A 17,730-nucleotide genomic window follows, 5' to 3' on the forward strand; every position below is an offset into this window, starting at 1 on the left:
GAACTTCTGTCGTCCGTCGCTTCCTCCACTGCTGAAGCCGGACTGTCGGACCCTGGCCTTTACGGCAACAGAAAAGGCTAACCTAAAAGGCTAAGACACGTACGAAACGATTTGCTTCCTCGTTTCTGATACGCACCGCCAAGGTCTGGAATACCCTCCTGACCTCCGTTTTCCCCACCACCTACAATGTGGGACCTTCAAGTCTAGAGTGAATAGGCATTTTCTAGGCAAGCGCGCTCCATCTTAGACTGTATCTCACTTTCCATCAGGTGTGATAACAGTCAAGCGCTAGCCTATACATTTAAATAATAAAAATAAAAACAACTTGTTTCCAAGTTTGCAACCAAATTTCATAAAATTCGGTTCGGCGGTTCAACTGTGAAGCGTAACAGACAGTCATACAGACAGATTAAAAGGAGTTACTTTCGCATTTATAATATAAGTATAGATACCTCGTCGATAGCGTGCTTTCATTTATAACACGGTTTGTCAGATAAAAAAAGGATGCATTCCACTGGTTCATTGGAACTGAAAATAATTAGTTTAATTTTGCCAATTATCCGTGTCGGCGTGGGCGCTCCGTTTATTGATGCAACAGCTACAGCTACAAGCTAAGCGGGCATTGTGCGATTATTTAATATCTAACCGAGACGTCCGAGTTGCCCAGCCCTCTTGAGGCCGTGGTTGACCTACTTAGAAATCTAGATAGCTCTTTCTGCTAAGCAATCACGTAGCTGAGACTGCGCGGTTGGATGTTTTTCAACTTTTTTTTTATTTCAGTAGTAATACCCTTAAACGTCATAAATGTATATTATTCTTTGATTGAAATAACTGTTTTAAAACAGTTCTTTAAAATACGAACAGGTGCTAAATTTACGATATGCAAGTTCAGAAGTACCGACATCCGACAAAATCCGGATGTTCTTACATTTTTATGGGTCAAGCACTTGAATATATACCGTTGCCAAATCAAATATTCTAATTAGTTCATCTATTGCGTGCGCGTACTGAAAGACTACAATTGTTATTTCACCCGCTCCCCACGTACTCGCTGCGAATGTGGACGATTCCTTATTTATGTTATAACTTAATTCAGTTCCTATTGTTTTATATGTTGACGTCATTTATTATCGCAGACTGTTTCAAATTTGTTAGGTAATTATATAGTGTTTGAAGTATTATATCATGAATTATTGTCGAAGTTTACCTTAATAAGATCGGAGAAAGCTCAGAGCCTCCAGTGACGAATAATCTCAGTGGATTTTATTTTATTTTTTCTTCATCGAATAATTTTTAATTTCGTCGTGAATTTCCGCTCGAAAACATTCGATTTGCGACGATTATAGTCCACCTAAATTCATTTTTCGTGTAAAGAAAATGTAATATTTCTTAAAATACTTTTTTCATATCTGCGTCCTCTATGTAAAGGATGTTGTTATATTTAATGGAACATTATTAACAAAAGCGGATACTGTGAAGTAGCTCTCGGAAAAAAAACTATTCTCGTTTTATTTTAAAAAAAATACTATGTCACGGCCGTTCAAAATGCCAGGAATAATATCTTTAGATCTATGTCTATTTCGAAGATAAATTAATAATTGTATATGTTTTGGTTGATTTTAATGCATCAAAAAATCTTGTACTGTATCTCTATATGTATTATCAATCTATTATCAAAGTATACATGCTCGTCGTAATCATATAAAATATCAGTTTGTTTTTTTCCCTTTTCTGGCATGTTTTTATTCTACATATAAAATATCATAGACCAAATGGATTATTATTTACTTATTATTTAAATTTAGTCTGCATTTAAATAAGATTGTCGAGTAAAGAAATTAGATGCTTTTTATTGTAAATTCAATATTTTCGTTATTTCCAATAAATCTCGATAAATCATAATATGATATTATAAATAAGTTTTTTTTAGATTCATGCAATAACTGCTTACATGATAAATAGGTTATATTTTTATGATGGATCTCAATTATATATATTTTTTAAAATAAATCTTATGTCATTGTATTTGGAGAGAAAGTCGGTCTTGGTGCTTTCTTCTCACTTTTAGATTTTTAGAGTTTTAAATGTGTAAAATACAGATAAAGCATATTATAAAAGCACTGTAATCTTTTATATGTTCATAATAAATTAATTTATTTGTTAAAAGCTTATAAATTTTAAGCGTTTTCAGTTAATTAAAAATTAAAACTCATGACCTTATTTATAAACGTTGTTTAGCGGGTGATTAGTTAAAGAATGCTTTCTTCTTCTTTCACTTGTGAAATCAATATTGATAGAAAGGGAGGATCAGTGTTTCATTAAATCGCTGTTAAGCATCCTTCATAAGTACGTTTGATTTTTAGACCTAGAAAGGTTTTTTTAAGATTTATTACAAGGTATTTGTATAAACGCATGAATGAAAGATGTCGGTTGTGCCGTGAGACGTATTACATTACGAGCAGATAGAATGCTTGGTTCGATTATGATTTTAAATTATAACTAGCCGCTCCGCGCGGTTTCACCCGCGTCACTTCGTTCCGACTTGGTTCGGGTAAAATTCACACAATAAACACCCTCCACTCTTAAAGGTGAAATATTATAAATATTTTTTTAGAGGATGCTTACGTTATAAAGTAAACCTTTGTTCAAAATTTTAATATTCTACTCATTGTTTACGTTTCCAGTTAGTCAGGACAAACGCGTTTATTACTACAGCTGATAACCTCTCCAAATACTCTATAAAGTATTTTTTTTATTCAACTGGTAGATCATGATTTAAGCGTGTTTTAAGCGTGTTAAATAAACCGCGAATTAATTAGCGTCCGCAAACATGTTCGACGCACTATGTAATTATCTTTTTCAATTAGATATTTAGCTGGAATGTTTATATATTTGTACCTAAACTTGATTGCATTTAAATTAACAATTTTATTTTAAAATGAGTTTTGTTTTGTTACCAAACGACTTGTTCTCTGGTATTTATAATATATAGTGTATTGTATTCAATAGATCTTTTGTAAAAGTAGGTAATGATGTTTAAAGGAATTCCTTATAACGGCAGCAGAAATTGTCTCTTTCAGAGATAAGCTCTGTAAAGGTAGCATTTGAAAATTTGCAAAGTTTTTTCTTAGCCCTATTGTTTTTAAATTTACAATTTCATTTTAAAATGAATTGTTTTGTTACCAAACGACTTGTTCTTTGTAGTTATAATTATCGTGTATTGTATTTAATAGATCTTTTGTAAAAGTAGGTAATAATGATCAAAGGAATTCCTTATAAATGCAGCAGAAATTGTCTCTTTCAGAGATTAGCTTTGTAAAGGTGGAATTTGAACATTTAAAAAGTTTTTTCTTAGCCCTATTGTTTTTAAATTTACAATTTCATTTTAAAATGGTTTTTGTTTTGTTACCAAACGACTTGTTCTCTCGTAGTTGTAATTATCGCGTATTGTATTCAATAGATATTTTGTAAAAGTAGGTAATAATGATCAAAGAAATTCCTTATAAATACAGCAGAAATTGTCTCTTTCAGAGATTAGCTCTGTAAATGGTGGAATTTGAAAATTTAAAAAGTTTTTTCTTAGCCCAGGTTTTTTTTTTGTTATTGTATACAGAAAGAGCTTAGTTTTGTAAAGATTAGTAACAATGCCCGATTTTAAGAATTTTTTTTTGTTTTATCGATTACACATTATTGAAAGTTATTTTTTATTATATTTTAAACAATTAAGGAGAATTACTTTCATTTCTTAATTGGGAAATTATTGGGTTCCATGACTTGTTCACAGATTAAATAAAGTAAATATGTGTATGTATGCGGTCAGTTTTGGAACAATATTCATAAGGATGGAACTGCTAATAAGTCTCATGTGTCTAAACTTGTTTATAAAATTATATCCGTAATAGTATGAGGTTTATTACATGACTTGAGGATATTATTTTTTCAATTTCTAAAACATCTCTCAAATATCTAAAACTTGATTTAACGAAACATTGTCATATTCTTTGGACATTCCTAAGTCGTGACTAAAAAATTAATTGTTCACATGAACCTACGGGAAAGAGCGAGATTAAAAATTAAACGCAATAGATTGAGTTTTTTTTTTTTTTAATTAGTAAAATGTTGTTAAATTTACTATTGAATACAATAATACTTCTCTTGATTTTACTTACAACAAAATAAAATATATGTAAGTGATAATAGCAGTAAAGTTAACGTCTAACTTACTTAGTTATAAAAGTACATTGAATTTTCACACAAGCAAACGCAACGTTGTGTTCAACGCTCGATTAGCTATGTCATTCTACCCCCCTTTTAACTCGCTTAGAGCATTGGGTGGCATTTTGTTTAAAATGTCGGTGATGGTTACATAAAGGCGGTATTACTTAGTTCATTGATTTCGAATCGCTTCGAACACACACAGTGTTCGACTGATTAATCGAATCTAAATATTCTGGATACAAGTTGACATTTTGATAATCATTTTTGAATAGTTATTTTAGAAGACTGTTTCGTTAATCATCATCATAACACAATATCACCGTTTATTTATATAGATTCTATAGAAAGAACCGACAAGAAATCAATAGTTACTGTGTTATAACTGTACTGGTTTGCGCCCGCAGCTTTGCCTGTTTTAAAGGCGGGGGGGAGGTGTTAGGTACCTTATGTCGTTTTCTATATCCCTGAATATAGTTAACACGTGAAAGCGTAACGAACGAATAAACAAACAAACTCAATTCTCCATTTATAATATTAAAACAGATAAACATAGTTATATTTGCCTTATATATAGCTTCTCTCAAATAATTTTTTCTAATCGGGTTTGTAGATCGTTATATTAGCGCGTTCAAAAGCGTCAATATTTATGGGTGATGTTGATCAGTTATCAGTCCAAAGGCAATTCGCCAACCCACTAAAAAATAAAATATCAAAAGTGTAGCCGAAATTATGAAAATAAAATTTATTTATCGTTAAATAAAACAAAATTATGAGAAATATTATATGCTAGCAATCGTTTGTTACAAAAACAACAATTACTCAAGCTGTTAACAAAAAACGTATACCATTCGCACTAAAATTTAAATAATAAATAATATAAGTTTCCTTATCAGAGGTTTTTGTGTTTTTTTTTAGCACACACATTCCGAAACGATTATCGTTTCACAATGAATAGACACAATGCTACAGTTCTGTTGAGAATAAAAGAAATTTCTCGAACAAAGAAAGAAAACTTTCGGTTTTAGAACGTTATCCGTAAATTATTTTATTGCTTACCTTTTTTTTATTGTAAGATCGGTTAAGAGAAGTCGCTAGACGTATATTCTTTTTTTTTTAAATTAGTTTATGGTAGGAGGTAGTCCCTAAATGTAAATTAAATTTTCGTGACGTCAGAACATGAACGATTAAAACGTTTTTGCAAATGTATCAAAGGGAGCGTCTTACGAAAAAAAACATAGTGTAAGATATAACATGCTTAATGTAAATAAAATAGGTGCTTGTCTTAATTCGAACTAACCGTGAGCCATCTTGGTATGAGTATTAAGTCTTAATTGATAGTTTTTACCTAAAAACAGAGAAAAAAGCAGATGATAATTTAAAAAAATAATCTTTGAAATTATCCAGCGTTTAGAATACTACATTTATTAATTCAATGCCAGTAAGATAATAGCCGAGATGGCCCAGTGGTAAGAACGCGTGAATCTTAACCGATGATCGTGGGTTAAAACCCGGGCAAGCACTTAGTTTTTATGTGCTTAATTTGTGATCATAATTAATCTGGTACTTAACGGTTAAGGAAAACATCGTGAGGAAACCTGCATGTGTCTAATTTCATTGTAATTATGTCATGTGTATTCTATCAACCCGCATTGGAGCAGCGTGGTGGAATAAGCTCCATACGTTCTCCTCAAAAAAAAGGTAGAGGAGGCTTTAGCCCAGCAGTGGGACATTCACAGGCTGTTACTATACTATAAGATAATATAAACATTTAACAAACGAATATACCATGTTTGCAACATACCCGCATAAGTTATATGTTTATACTTTCTTTAATAGCATCACAGTTGCACGATACTGATTTAAGCGAACCCATTTCCCGTGTTCTATAGGCACAGGAATGACATCAGAAGCCCTGGGCGTGTCGGTGGCTCCATCGTTCTTCCACTCGTGCGTGTCCGATGGGAAGACAGCTACAATGGAGGATGTACAAAGATTCAAGGTCAGTAATATTAACTCTGTTCCGCTGCAATTGAATAGCGCTTTGATAGCGTTATATGCAGTTATCGACTTAAGTGGATAATGCATTACCACGTGACTTTGATATTACGCGTATTGTAGTATAATTTAAAGCTGCTAAAATATTACGTGTATAATTTGAGATGTTCTCGTTGATCGGCTCTCTTTTTCAAGTTTAAGACCTCGAGACTTGATCGGGTAATACCACTTCAATGTTTTATTTAGAATTATATATATAGTTTTACTAAAGTGTGAGAGTTTTATAAAATTATGTATTGTATTTTGGATTTGCATTTGATTGTGAGTAATGGGTAACTTATTATATGTATATGCAAAATTAACACTAAATATATTTTTTATATTTATTTATTTATAAGCCAAACCAAACAAGTAATAATCTTACAAAATGAATTTTAAACAACACGATAAAAAACGATATCGTAACAAAGCTACATAATTGTAAAAGAGAAATAATTGTTTGATTATAAAACTACTGAAAACATGTACGTTTAATTAAAGCAATAAAAACAAATCAAACTTTAATATAATATGTGTATTCATTGATGAAAAACATATATGATAGTGAACCAAAGTGTTTAAGCATTGCGTGTTTATATATTGGCACAATGTATTGTATTGTTCAAATAGTTCATTATAAAAGATTCGTGTTTATTCTTAGTGTGTCACTGCAACGCAGTGCTAATCTCCCGGCATTGTTATCAACGAGCCGAGATCATAACGCACGCTTATCAGACGGTATACAATTCAATTTACAATGTTGAAGTTAATGGCAATGGATGAAATAATCTGATAACGGATAACCTTTATTATTTATAATAACAATATTTATTTAAACAGGCAGAGTAACCACCCTGCTCAAGTTCAACAATAATTATAATTGTTCATTGAAATACATCGATATTTATACCGAAGTCTAATCATTTTTAATGTTGGTAGTTGTAAAAAAAATAATATCATGAAATTAAATAAAGACATCATCATGAAATTAAATTAAATTAAATTAAAAAACATTGAAACAAAATTTATAATCAACTTAAATAAATATTAGGTTATTCTAAATTTGCGTTGAGTTTAACACTATATATATATATATATATATATATATATATATATATATATATATATATATGTTATACGATTATATATACATATTGCATACCATGTCCGTTACTTATTGTAAGTATTTATCTACTTAATAAATTGATACCATATTTTGGTATTGATCCATATTGATTATAGGATATATATATGTTTGTGTTTTCGTGAGACTTTCTATGTTTCTACATAATTTTATAACAATGAGACATTCATTCGACAGAATTGAAATCTATTTCATCTAAAGCATATTGTATTCTTTTATTTTAGGGCTGCTATATTACCCTAGAAAAAAAAACTGCATAAAATGTTTGTGAGACTTTCTATGTTTCTACATAATTTTATAACAATAAGACATTCATTCGACATAATTGATTCTATTTCATCTAAAGCATATTGTATTCTTTTATTTTAGGGCTGCTATATTACCCTAGAAAAAAAAAACTGCATAAAATGTTCCTGAGACTTTCTTTGTTTCTACATAATTTTATAACAATGAGACATTCATTTAGATGTATTTCATCTAAAGCATATTGTATTCTTTTATGGCTGCTATTACCCTAGAATTTTTTCTAGGAATTTTATAAACTGCAAAAATGTTGCTGATTATTTTCTCGTAGCGTTGAATCCCTTTTCAAACCCTTTTGAGAGGAGACTAAATAAAAATATATGCATTTATTTTTCTTTGTACTATTCAGTACTTACATTATTTTAATAATAATATTATTATGTATTTAAGATATGCGTATAAAATATGATATTAATGACCTATGTAATTTAAAAAATATATATATTATATATTTGTAAATAGCTTTTCATACACGCTTACTAACATATTTAAATTATGCTGCGAAAGGCTGAAGTCTCAGTAAGTATGAACACAGCACATTAATATTACTTTTTAATAAAATATCACAATTCCTTCGTAAATAATTACACTTAAGCAAATTAGAATTTGTATTTGTATACAATCCTTGTACGTGTTGTATGTCATGTTTCACGATCGTATTTCTATGTATTTTTTTATTTGCCACGTCATCCGACTCCCGACATTCCGTAGATAAGTACTTGATTCACAAATTGAATTAGTTACTCATATCCCAAGCGCTTTGACTCATCTCTCCCTACTGGATAGAAAGCGACTAAACGATACTTGATAAAGTCATATAATTTATGTTAATAATTTGTATTGTTACGGTTTGATAGGTAACCTGGCCAAAATATTAGTGAAACAGAAGACATAAAATATTTAGATTCCATAATAGGCGATCCCATATTGACTTAAAGAATGATTTCACTATATTTATGCTTGAAGGTCAGCTTCACTTGCACATTTAATTAAAAAAATGAGATGAGTTTTTATAACACCTGGTTAGAACGCTGTTCCTTTCTTATATATTATGATGATGATGATATAGAATATTAACATGTACACAAGAAGTACTTTTCAATTCCATCAAAATCTATCGCTCACAGCAAAATAATGACCAAAATGATTGTTTATACACATACAATAGCAAAAATGTCATGGCGGTTCAATTCTTAAATTTATACCGGCCTAGCTCATTGTCTGAAGTGTAAGTGCCTTCGTTCAAAAAACGTATTAACTTAAATAAAATATAATACGAGTTTCACGTGATTTCGTTTTATATCATATGCGTCGGAATTCTGCTTATCATTGAATTATCGCGTTGCATCATGCATGGCTTAAAACCGTCCCATCAAATCAAGGAATTAAATTATAATAGTATCATCAATATCCATTTTGACATTGGTTTATTTAGTATTTTTTTTATTATATTTAGATTTGCCTTAAGCCAGATGTATCGCTTGTACTGTATATAATCTGCGCATTTGTCTTGCCCGTTGTTTGTATGGAAGAAACGATCACATTACTGTTGTGATTAATTTTATACAAGAAACACTTATCTAGAACGATTTGTCAAAAGAAATTTTTATAAATATATATAGAACCACTTTAAAAAAATATTATATCAATAAATAACTTTAGATTTGTCAAAAGTTGATAACGTAATTTGAAGGCGCGACCTAATGCGTCGGATGTATCATATAGGAGTATATTGATAAAAAAATAATTAATTGTTTAAATTAATTATTTTTTTATCAATGTATCATTTATGCTTTTTATTTTTTATATAAATCTATTTATACAAACACCATTTATATATCATTCGTATGCATGTTAACGCTTCTATGAAATAGTATTTAAATATTTTTTTCGTATATTATGTAGTAATGTAATGAATTCTATATGAAATGTAATTGCGACAGGTGGCAACCCGCATTATGCGACAACTGATAGAACAGTTCAGCGCGGGCGATCTGTTCGGGAGGGAGAATTACGAGTACTACGCTCGTGTAACGGGTCGAATATTACGTGTGAGGGACGAGTGGATCTGCTCGTTCCGGGACCCGCCGCCACCTCGACACCATCGCGACCAGGAGGCTTATGCCAGTACGTTGCTAGATTATATTATTATGTTGCTGTAATTTTTTTAATTCATCGAAGTAAAACCACCCACACAGCACAGCCACTTTTATATACACCAACCCGCATTGGAGCAGCGTGCTGAGAATAGCTCCAAACCGTCTCCTCAAGAGAAAAGGCCAGCAGTGGGATATTTATAAATTATTACTAAAATATATATACTAATTCCACTATGAAGATGATGTGATTTGCACACATATGTACTGCGGTCATATTAATGTAATGTTTTGTCATGTTTCGAAAGCGTCATCTCATAGGATGCTAATGTAGAATGCTCACAGATGATTTTCTTGTAGAATAAATAAGTAAAACAGTAAATAAAATGGTAAATAAAACCCGTGACGCCGCTTTGTGAAGTTCCGCAGAGCTGACGAAGACAGATCGTCGAAAAGTCGGGTTATATAAATAACATAATTGCCCAACCAGATTTAAAATCTGTATTATTATAAACAATATAAAAATTTTATATATACAGTTATCATGTGCACGTTGTCAGTTTGTTGTCTTGGTGATAGGGCTTTGTGCAAGCTCGTCTGGATAGGTACCACCCACTCATCAGATATTCTACCGCTAAACAGCAAGATTTAGTATTGTTGTATAACGGTTTGAAGGGTGAGTGACCCAGTAAAACTACAGGTACGAGATACATAACATCTTAGTTTCCAAGGTTGTGGCGCATTAGCAACGTAAGGGGGTTTAATATTTCTTAAAAATGTTATTCTCTATGGGCGGTGGTGATCACTTACCATCAGGCCGTTCGCTATTATATATGTATAAAAATGTTATCTATGAAAGTTTTTATAGTATTTATAACTTTAAAAGCTAAATTTAAGTGAATATTGAAAAGTTTTATTGAAATGATTAATAATAAAACCAGTTATTGGTCCACTTTTGCTTTCGAACGAAATCATGAGAGAAATTATGGCGGTTCACAAAAAAATCTACCCGAAGTGAAACTGGCGAGGTTGTTGTGAGAATACGCGTAACATTGGCTTACAATTAATAAAACTCGTATTAAAACATTCTGGGACATCACAATTAATGAGTTAATAACCCCGAGATCAAATCCAGTTGTGGCAATTGTAGTGGATTAATTGAACCGGACACTTGGTGCAATTTTCTCGTGAAGCGTTTATTGCTTCTTTAAATATACTATTCTTGCATTAATTGGTCGGTTTTAATTAGTAATTAAATCTCTCATGATAAATACATAAAATTGTTTATTTCTGAAGTAAACGAGATTGCCATATAAAAGGCAAATGATAGATTTTTTTCACTTGCAAGAATGGTCTTATTATTATTTTTTAAAGATATTTAACATCGCATTAAAAGGAGATCAATCTGTCAATAAGATTGTCATATTAGTTAAATCAATTATCATATAAAGCTGAAGAGGTTTGTATGTTTGATCGCGCTAATCTCAATTATATTATACGTTGACGAGCCGGTTGGCGTGGTTGGTAGATACTTGCCTTTCACGCCGAAGGTTGTGGGTTCGATTCCCACCCAGGACAGACATTTGTGTGCATGAACATGTATGTTTGTCCTGAGTCTGGGTGTAATTATCTATGTAAGTATGTTTTTACAAAAAAAAGTAGTATATGTAGTAAATCAGTTGTCTGGGTTCCATAGCACAAGCTTTGTACAAGCTTAATTTGGGATCAGATGGCCGTGTGTGAAAAATGACCCAGGATATATTATTATTATATTAATTATATTAGAAATAAACTATTGTGTTAAATATATTATATGTATAGAGAAAGGATTAAGACTATATGACATTACTCTATGACCCACGGCGAAGTCGCGCGGAGTCGCTAATAAATTTTTTTCGCCGTTCCTATTATGCGCTTTATTCTTGAAAAAAAGTTAAAACGGTATTTGTTTTCGATGAATGTTACGAAAAACGATATCCATAGAAACATGATATTCAATCAACAAATCATAATGTTTACAGGGCAGCTGTCTTTAGAAGCAGAAAAGACGTGGCTTCAATGTGAATGCGACCGTTGGGGTAACAAGTTCAATTTAGAAGGTAAGGAAATCGTATAACCACGTCAAGGTGTGCAATAATCTGCCTAAAGACGTTTTAAGACTTGAAGAGATGTGCTTACTTCGTCAAGTTCGCTTTTTATGAACTTTCTGATATTTAATACTGGAACACAACTTTTTTAGCTATTAATGATAAAATATTAGAAATAGTATTTATTCTTGATTTCATGGAAGGTAAATTTACAGGTCTTCCAAATAACTAAGTTATTTCTAAATTATCATCAAAATATGTCATTCCTAACAATAATTTAAAATGCATCTCAGATCTGAACGTTCCCATAAATATTTAGCTAATTAAAATGAAAAGCAATTAATTTTGTTTTACGAGAGTTTCACAGTATAACGAAGATCAAATTATTTCAGATAGATTGAAGTCTTTAATTGCAATCACGATAAGATAGTTTGTTTCGCAAGGAATTCTTTCTTTTTGCCTTATGACCATTCTATTCGATGGTAAGGTTTGTTCACCTGCCTACATCGTCAATTTAATAGTAATTTTATGGACGCTAATCTTCCGCAGGTCGCAACAATCGTTTAAGTTCGTAAACAAATCAAGTTTGTTAAGTATTCGATATAATTTAATAATTTTTTTGGTGAGTCGATAAATTTTGGGTATATGAATAACATCACATATTGTTTGTAGTGCGTTTATCACTTAGTTCTATTATTAATAAGGTTGAAAATCGGTTGCACATTGTAACTCATAACTTAGGCAAATAATTTACAAATAAAGCCATGATTTTTTTTTAGTATATAGTACCGTAATGTACTTACTAATAAAGTATATAAAGCACAATAGTTTTTGTACACAAACGATACAAATATATATACTTGAATTATATTCATTGTAACCGAGCATTAAATTTATTATTACATCCTGTCTATTTATTTGATCGTTTTACATTGAACTCAATTGGGAGGATTTTCACACCATTGTTCATTGGTTTTTGTGTAAAAAGTTAGGTCAGGTACGTTGAACTGTTTCTCTATAACAGAAAATAGCTTAACAATGATGTTTTTTATTGTTTTTCGAAATAATTACAAAAATAATTATTGTGTTTGAAAATTTTATTTTTATGATTTATAATTTCCAAAATACCGTTTAATTATAACGTCTTATATTTATATAATTCTATCTATTTAGATTTCTTTTATTATTTTAGAAAGGATGGAAAGTAATCTTTAAAATAATTTCATAATGAAAAATTAAAAAAGTACATTGATCGTTGATTAGGTCTATCAAAATCTGAGGAGTGCCAGTCGATGCCAGCTCTGATGGGAGCGGTGGGGGGAACGGGCGCGGGTACGGGACTGGGCATCATTCCGGAACATAGTCTTCTCGACTCCTGCACACGTCTCTCTATCTCGCTCGAAGAGAGTATATTTAAGGTATGCCTTTCTTTTTTAATAATTGAAATTAATGATAAAACGAAGTCCTCGACGGATATACATCTGCGAACGTAGACATAGTCTCATAGCGATTGACGATTTCGGTTATGTCAAAAAATCAAAATGTTTGGATATAACATATGTTATTATATTCTATTTATATCGTGATCTACGATTGACGATTGGAAAATTATTTGAAGGAGAACATCGTTTTGAATCCTGCATATTATTTAAAAAAAATTATGTATACGAAACTCGCTGTAATTTAGAAAATAAGCTTCGAATTTATCATAACAAGAAACCTAGCAGTGGGCCATTTATGTACGTGCTGTTACTACTGCTACATAACTAATGCATACATCATCATTATCAGCCCATGACACAATCATGCCACCGAGCTCGATCTTCAGTTCTTCTTTCCAGTAATGAGACCTTCAGTTCCTGGCTGCCCTGTTATTTCATGGCGGTGGTCACAGTTCTGGAGGGCATGGGGTGTGAATAATCCCCGGGCTACAGTATGCCGCTAACCTCACAATAAGATATTATAAGATTAACAAGATTCTAATGACGGGTTCCAGGTCTCCGTCAGTTCATCATCCCAGTCGTCGCGCAGCAACTCCAGCCCGCACATGACACTGGAGGAACTACGGGCCATCAACAAGTACGCAGAGAGCACTAAAAGTCTCTCCTATTTACCGCAGGTACGAAAATATTCTTCGAAATTTCTCACTTAAACTATTGAAATATTATCGTCCAAAATTATCAATATTTTTTCTCGTGGATGAGGTTTTCTTTTACTTCATACAAATCTGGTATTTAGGTTATATTAAATATTTTATACTAATATCAGAAGTTTGACGAAAAAAAACTATTTCGTTTCTACATTTAAAAAATATAATTGTATGTACATATATATGATTAATTATATTATTACTTCAATTCTTTTTAAAATCTTCGTATATAATTATTTATTATTCTTACTTATTATTATATACATAGGGTATAAAATGAAATGTTTGAATTCTAGCGCACACTAAAGGATTGGTTGTTCTTAAAACGATGGTGATGAGGTTTTGATCTTAGACTAGGGTAGTCAGAAACACCGAATAAAGCATATCATGTCTATTTCTTGTAATTCTTATTACTGAGTATGAACCACTGATAAAGTTAATATTTAATTTATAATTAAATTAGAAATTAAAAAAAACAAGAAATTGTATTTTGGAAAAATATTACTACTTAAAACAACATTACTATTAACAAATTAAGAAAGTAACAGCTTTACACATAAATGATGTTTGGAGGGTGATTTAATTAAACAATGCTGTGTCTTCTTCTTCCAAATGTCAAATCAATAATGACACAAAGAGAAAATCAATGTTTAACTAAATACATACTAAATAATGTTTGTAAGTAAGTAATCGAAATTGTGTTGTGATATATGACTTGAAATTAATGAATTTCTTTATTTTCAATTTCGATTCTAGCATTTTAGACATTTAATATGTTATTCTTCATTATTTATATTTTATGTTGAATTAAAAATAATATTACTTAGGTTTGAAGGTTAGTGATTTATTTTCAGTGGTTCATTCTTATGATTGCATGCATTAAATATGTTTTACAGTTGATGGTGTTTAGGTAAAAAAATGTGTGTTAGTACGTTTTAATCACCTAATATTTAAAGAGTGTGAAATTAATAGCTAAATAGATTATATGCGACATTGTAAGGTTTTGTGTGATAAGCCGAAAGGAAATTGAAAATTATTCTTTTAGAACAATTTTTTTATCGTATTGGTCAGAAGACATTGTCAATTTGCGATTGTGTATTTTAATTTTAAAAAATATTAGTATATTTTGGTATATATTTTTCGAAGGGTAGTGGTTTTTTATATATATTTTTTTAATTAGGGGTGTTTAACCTAAATTTTTAAAATGACTAATTGTAATTGATTATCTTACTAATGTTCCTAATATTTATTTTTCATTTTAATGTGATAACGCTTATCGAAGGTAATGCAGGTATCATATTTGTAAAGTGGGAATATGTGAACAGTTAAAAAATGTTTGGTAGGTCAATGCGAAGCAGTCATAATGTTTAAATAATGGATATTATAGTGGTAGGGTTTTTTTTAGGTGAAATATTAAAACTGTAATAAATAACACTTTGTAAATAACACTATGAACATTGGTATATATTAAATAGATCTGTACATAAGCTCGTCTGATTATATAAACAACTGGGTATGGACAGAGGTGAAATATTATGATTTTGTGAACATAATATGTATAATTATTAATAGATAAATTAATTAAAATACATAATATAATAACAATATAAGATACATTTGATTAAATTTAAAATGTTAAGAATTATCAAGGTTTGTGTTTAGGGTTTTGATAGTTCTTTGAAGTTTTATACACTGTTTTCTGGCTGATTTTGTATGAACTAATAAGTTCTCAAAGTTTCATTGACACTGAATGTGTTTATGCAATTGAACCTCCGCCGCAGGCGAAACGGAGCGACTAATGATCAATGTTCAAATGTTCTTGCTCGTGACTTATTATTTTAAATTTAAGATCAACGATAACGCTTACTCTGTAGCAAAATAAGTAATGATAAATATATATTGCTTTACGTTTGCCTTTTATGTATACGGCCAGTATATAGTTAATGTTAGAAATACAACTAGAGACGCAATAGCACTCGGTGTGATATCACAGCCCATACAGTTGTTTATATGAAGTCGAGCGCGGTCACGGTGAGGGTAACGGTAGGGCGGTGTCCGGGCGACCGGTGCGTAGGTGCACGAGCGGCAGCGGGCGCGGATGCGGACGCGCTCCGAGTGGTTCCTGCAGCCCGCCGCCTCGCTGGACGCGGCCCGCCCGCGCGCAAGTACGCCCCCGCCCTCGCCTCCGCCCCCGCGCCCGCCCCCGCCCTCGCACGCACGCTGCGCGCAGCCCACCGAGAGCACCGCTCTCTACGTGCTCGTCGCCTGCCTAGAATTTTTATTTTGAATTGGAATCGCTCACCGGTACTGTGATTCTGTGTTACGCTTGCGGGAGGTCTCGGGTGGCGTTTCCGTTTCGGCCGTCGGCTTCGTTGGGTTTCGTTTGCACGTTTACATGTCGTAGTGTCGGTACGAGTTGAGAAATTATGTTCAATTACGTTCTTGTACATACCACTCCTTCCAGACTGAGCGTTTTAGCGAATGGGACAACATCCCACCATCCCATGCGATTCTACGACGACGAATTTTAAACGTTCACATACTGATCCCAAGATCGGGATGGTTGCCGTTCTATGGGGGAGGCTTTCGTCCAGCAGTGGACGGCAAAAGGCTGAAAAACGCTTCGTCTGCACATTTATAAGTTTCATTGGGCGATGTATTATAGAGCAATCGAATTAAGTATGAGCCGAAAAGGAAATGCCTTCGCAGCTTCCATAACACAGTGAACGGGCAAAGGGGGACGCTTCTCTTACTTCAGCTTACGCATGATATTTCACACTATCAATTTTTGTCATTGCATGTACTGCACGTTTGGAAACTTGTGTTATCATTGTTATACTTCTTTTTGCTTTATGTACAAAACAATAAACGTATTATTATTATTTTAATATAATAATAATTAGATATCATTAAATGGACGAATGATAGAGGGTCAAAAAGGGAAGGTAAAATTATATAGTAAATTATTTAGACTCGTATATAAAATGTCAATATCAGTTGTGTTTTTAGCAGTTTTTTTTTATCTCATTAGCATTTTTATTAAGCTTGATTATATACTATACAAAGATAGTTTCAATCAAAAGCTACAGATCTTTAGCTTTTGCGAAAATTGAACCCAATTTATATATTTATTATTTACTTGATAGATAATAATAAGCCGAGATGGCCCAGTGGTAAGAACATGTGAATCTTAACCGATGATCGTGGGTTCAAACCCGGGCAAGCACCACTGAATTTTCATGTACTTAATTTGTGATTATAATTCATCTCGTGCTTTACGGTGAAGGAAAACATCGTGAGGAAACCTGCATGTGTCTAATTTCACTGAAATTCTGCCACATGTGTATTCCACCAACCCGCATTGGAGCAGCGTGGTGGAATAAGCTCCAAACCTTCTCCTCAAAAAGAGGAGAGGAGGCCTTTAGCCCAGCAGTGGGACATTCACAGGCTGTTACGGTTGATAGATAATATTTTTGATTAGATACTTATATATCTTTTAGTTATATATATAAATAAAAATAAAAATTATATATATATATATATATATATATATATATAATTTATATATATATATATATAATATTAATGAGATTATTTAATAGAAATAAAACATTGAATTTTTTTATCCTAAATGCATTCTCTTCATTAATACCGATTTTTATATTTAAAATTTTGAAATTAAAGATCAATTCGTTAATT

At 31.7% G+C, this 17,730-nt stretch overlaps 1 protein-coding gene across 5 annotated transcripts in view; it reads left to right on the plus strand.

Moving 5' to 3' along the window:
• LOC126776576 (uncharacterized) overlaps positions 1-17,730 on the plus strand; it is a 28,994-nt gene that overhangs the window by 6,736 nt on the left and 4,528 nt on the right. For 2 of the 5 annotated variants that reach the window (XM_050499207.1, XM_050499211.1), the window contains exons 5-11: positions 6,108-6,217; positions 8,207-8,218; positions 9,643-9,826; positions 11,817-11,894; positions 13,146-13,300; positions 13,879-14,001; positions 16,106-17,516. In XM_050499207.1, the coding sequence (XP_050355164.1) occupies positions 6,108-6,217; positions 8,207-8,218; positions 9,643-9,826; positions 11,817-11,894; positions 13,146-13,300; positions 13,879-14,001; positions 16,106-16,318 (875 nt within the window). In that variant the 3' untranslated portion in view covers positions 16,319-17,516. Of the gene's footprint in view, positions 1-6,107; positions 6,218-8,206; positions 8,219-9,642; positions 9,827-11,816; positions 11,895-13,145; positions 13,301-13,878; positions 14,002-16,105; positions 17,517-17,730 lie in introns of those variants that run through there. The other 3 variants (XM_050499209.1, XM_050499210.1, XM_050499208.1) reach the window with 3 other exon arrangements.

The sequence above is a fragment of the Nymphalis io genome, chromosome 20 (genome assembly GCF_905147045.1).
Source record: "Nymphalis io chromosome 20, ilAglIoxx1.1, whole genome shotgun sequence".
In the NCBI taxonomy this organism is placed as follows: Eukaryota; Metazoa; Arthropoda; class Insecta; order Lepidoptera; family Nymphalidae; genus Nymphalis; species Nymphalis io.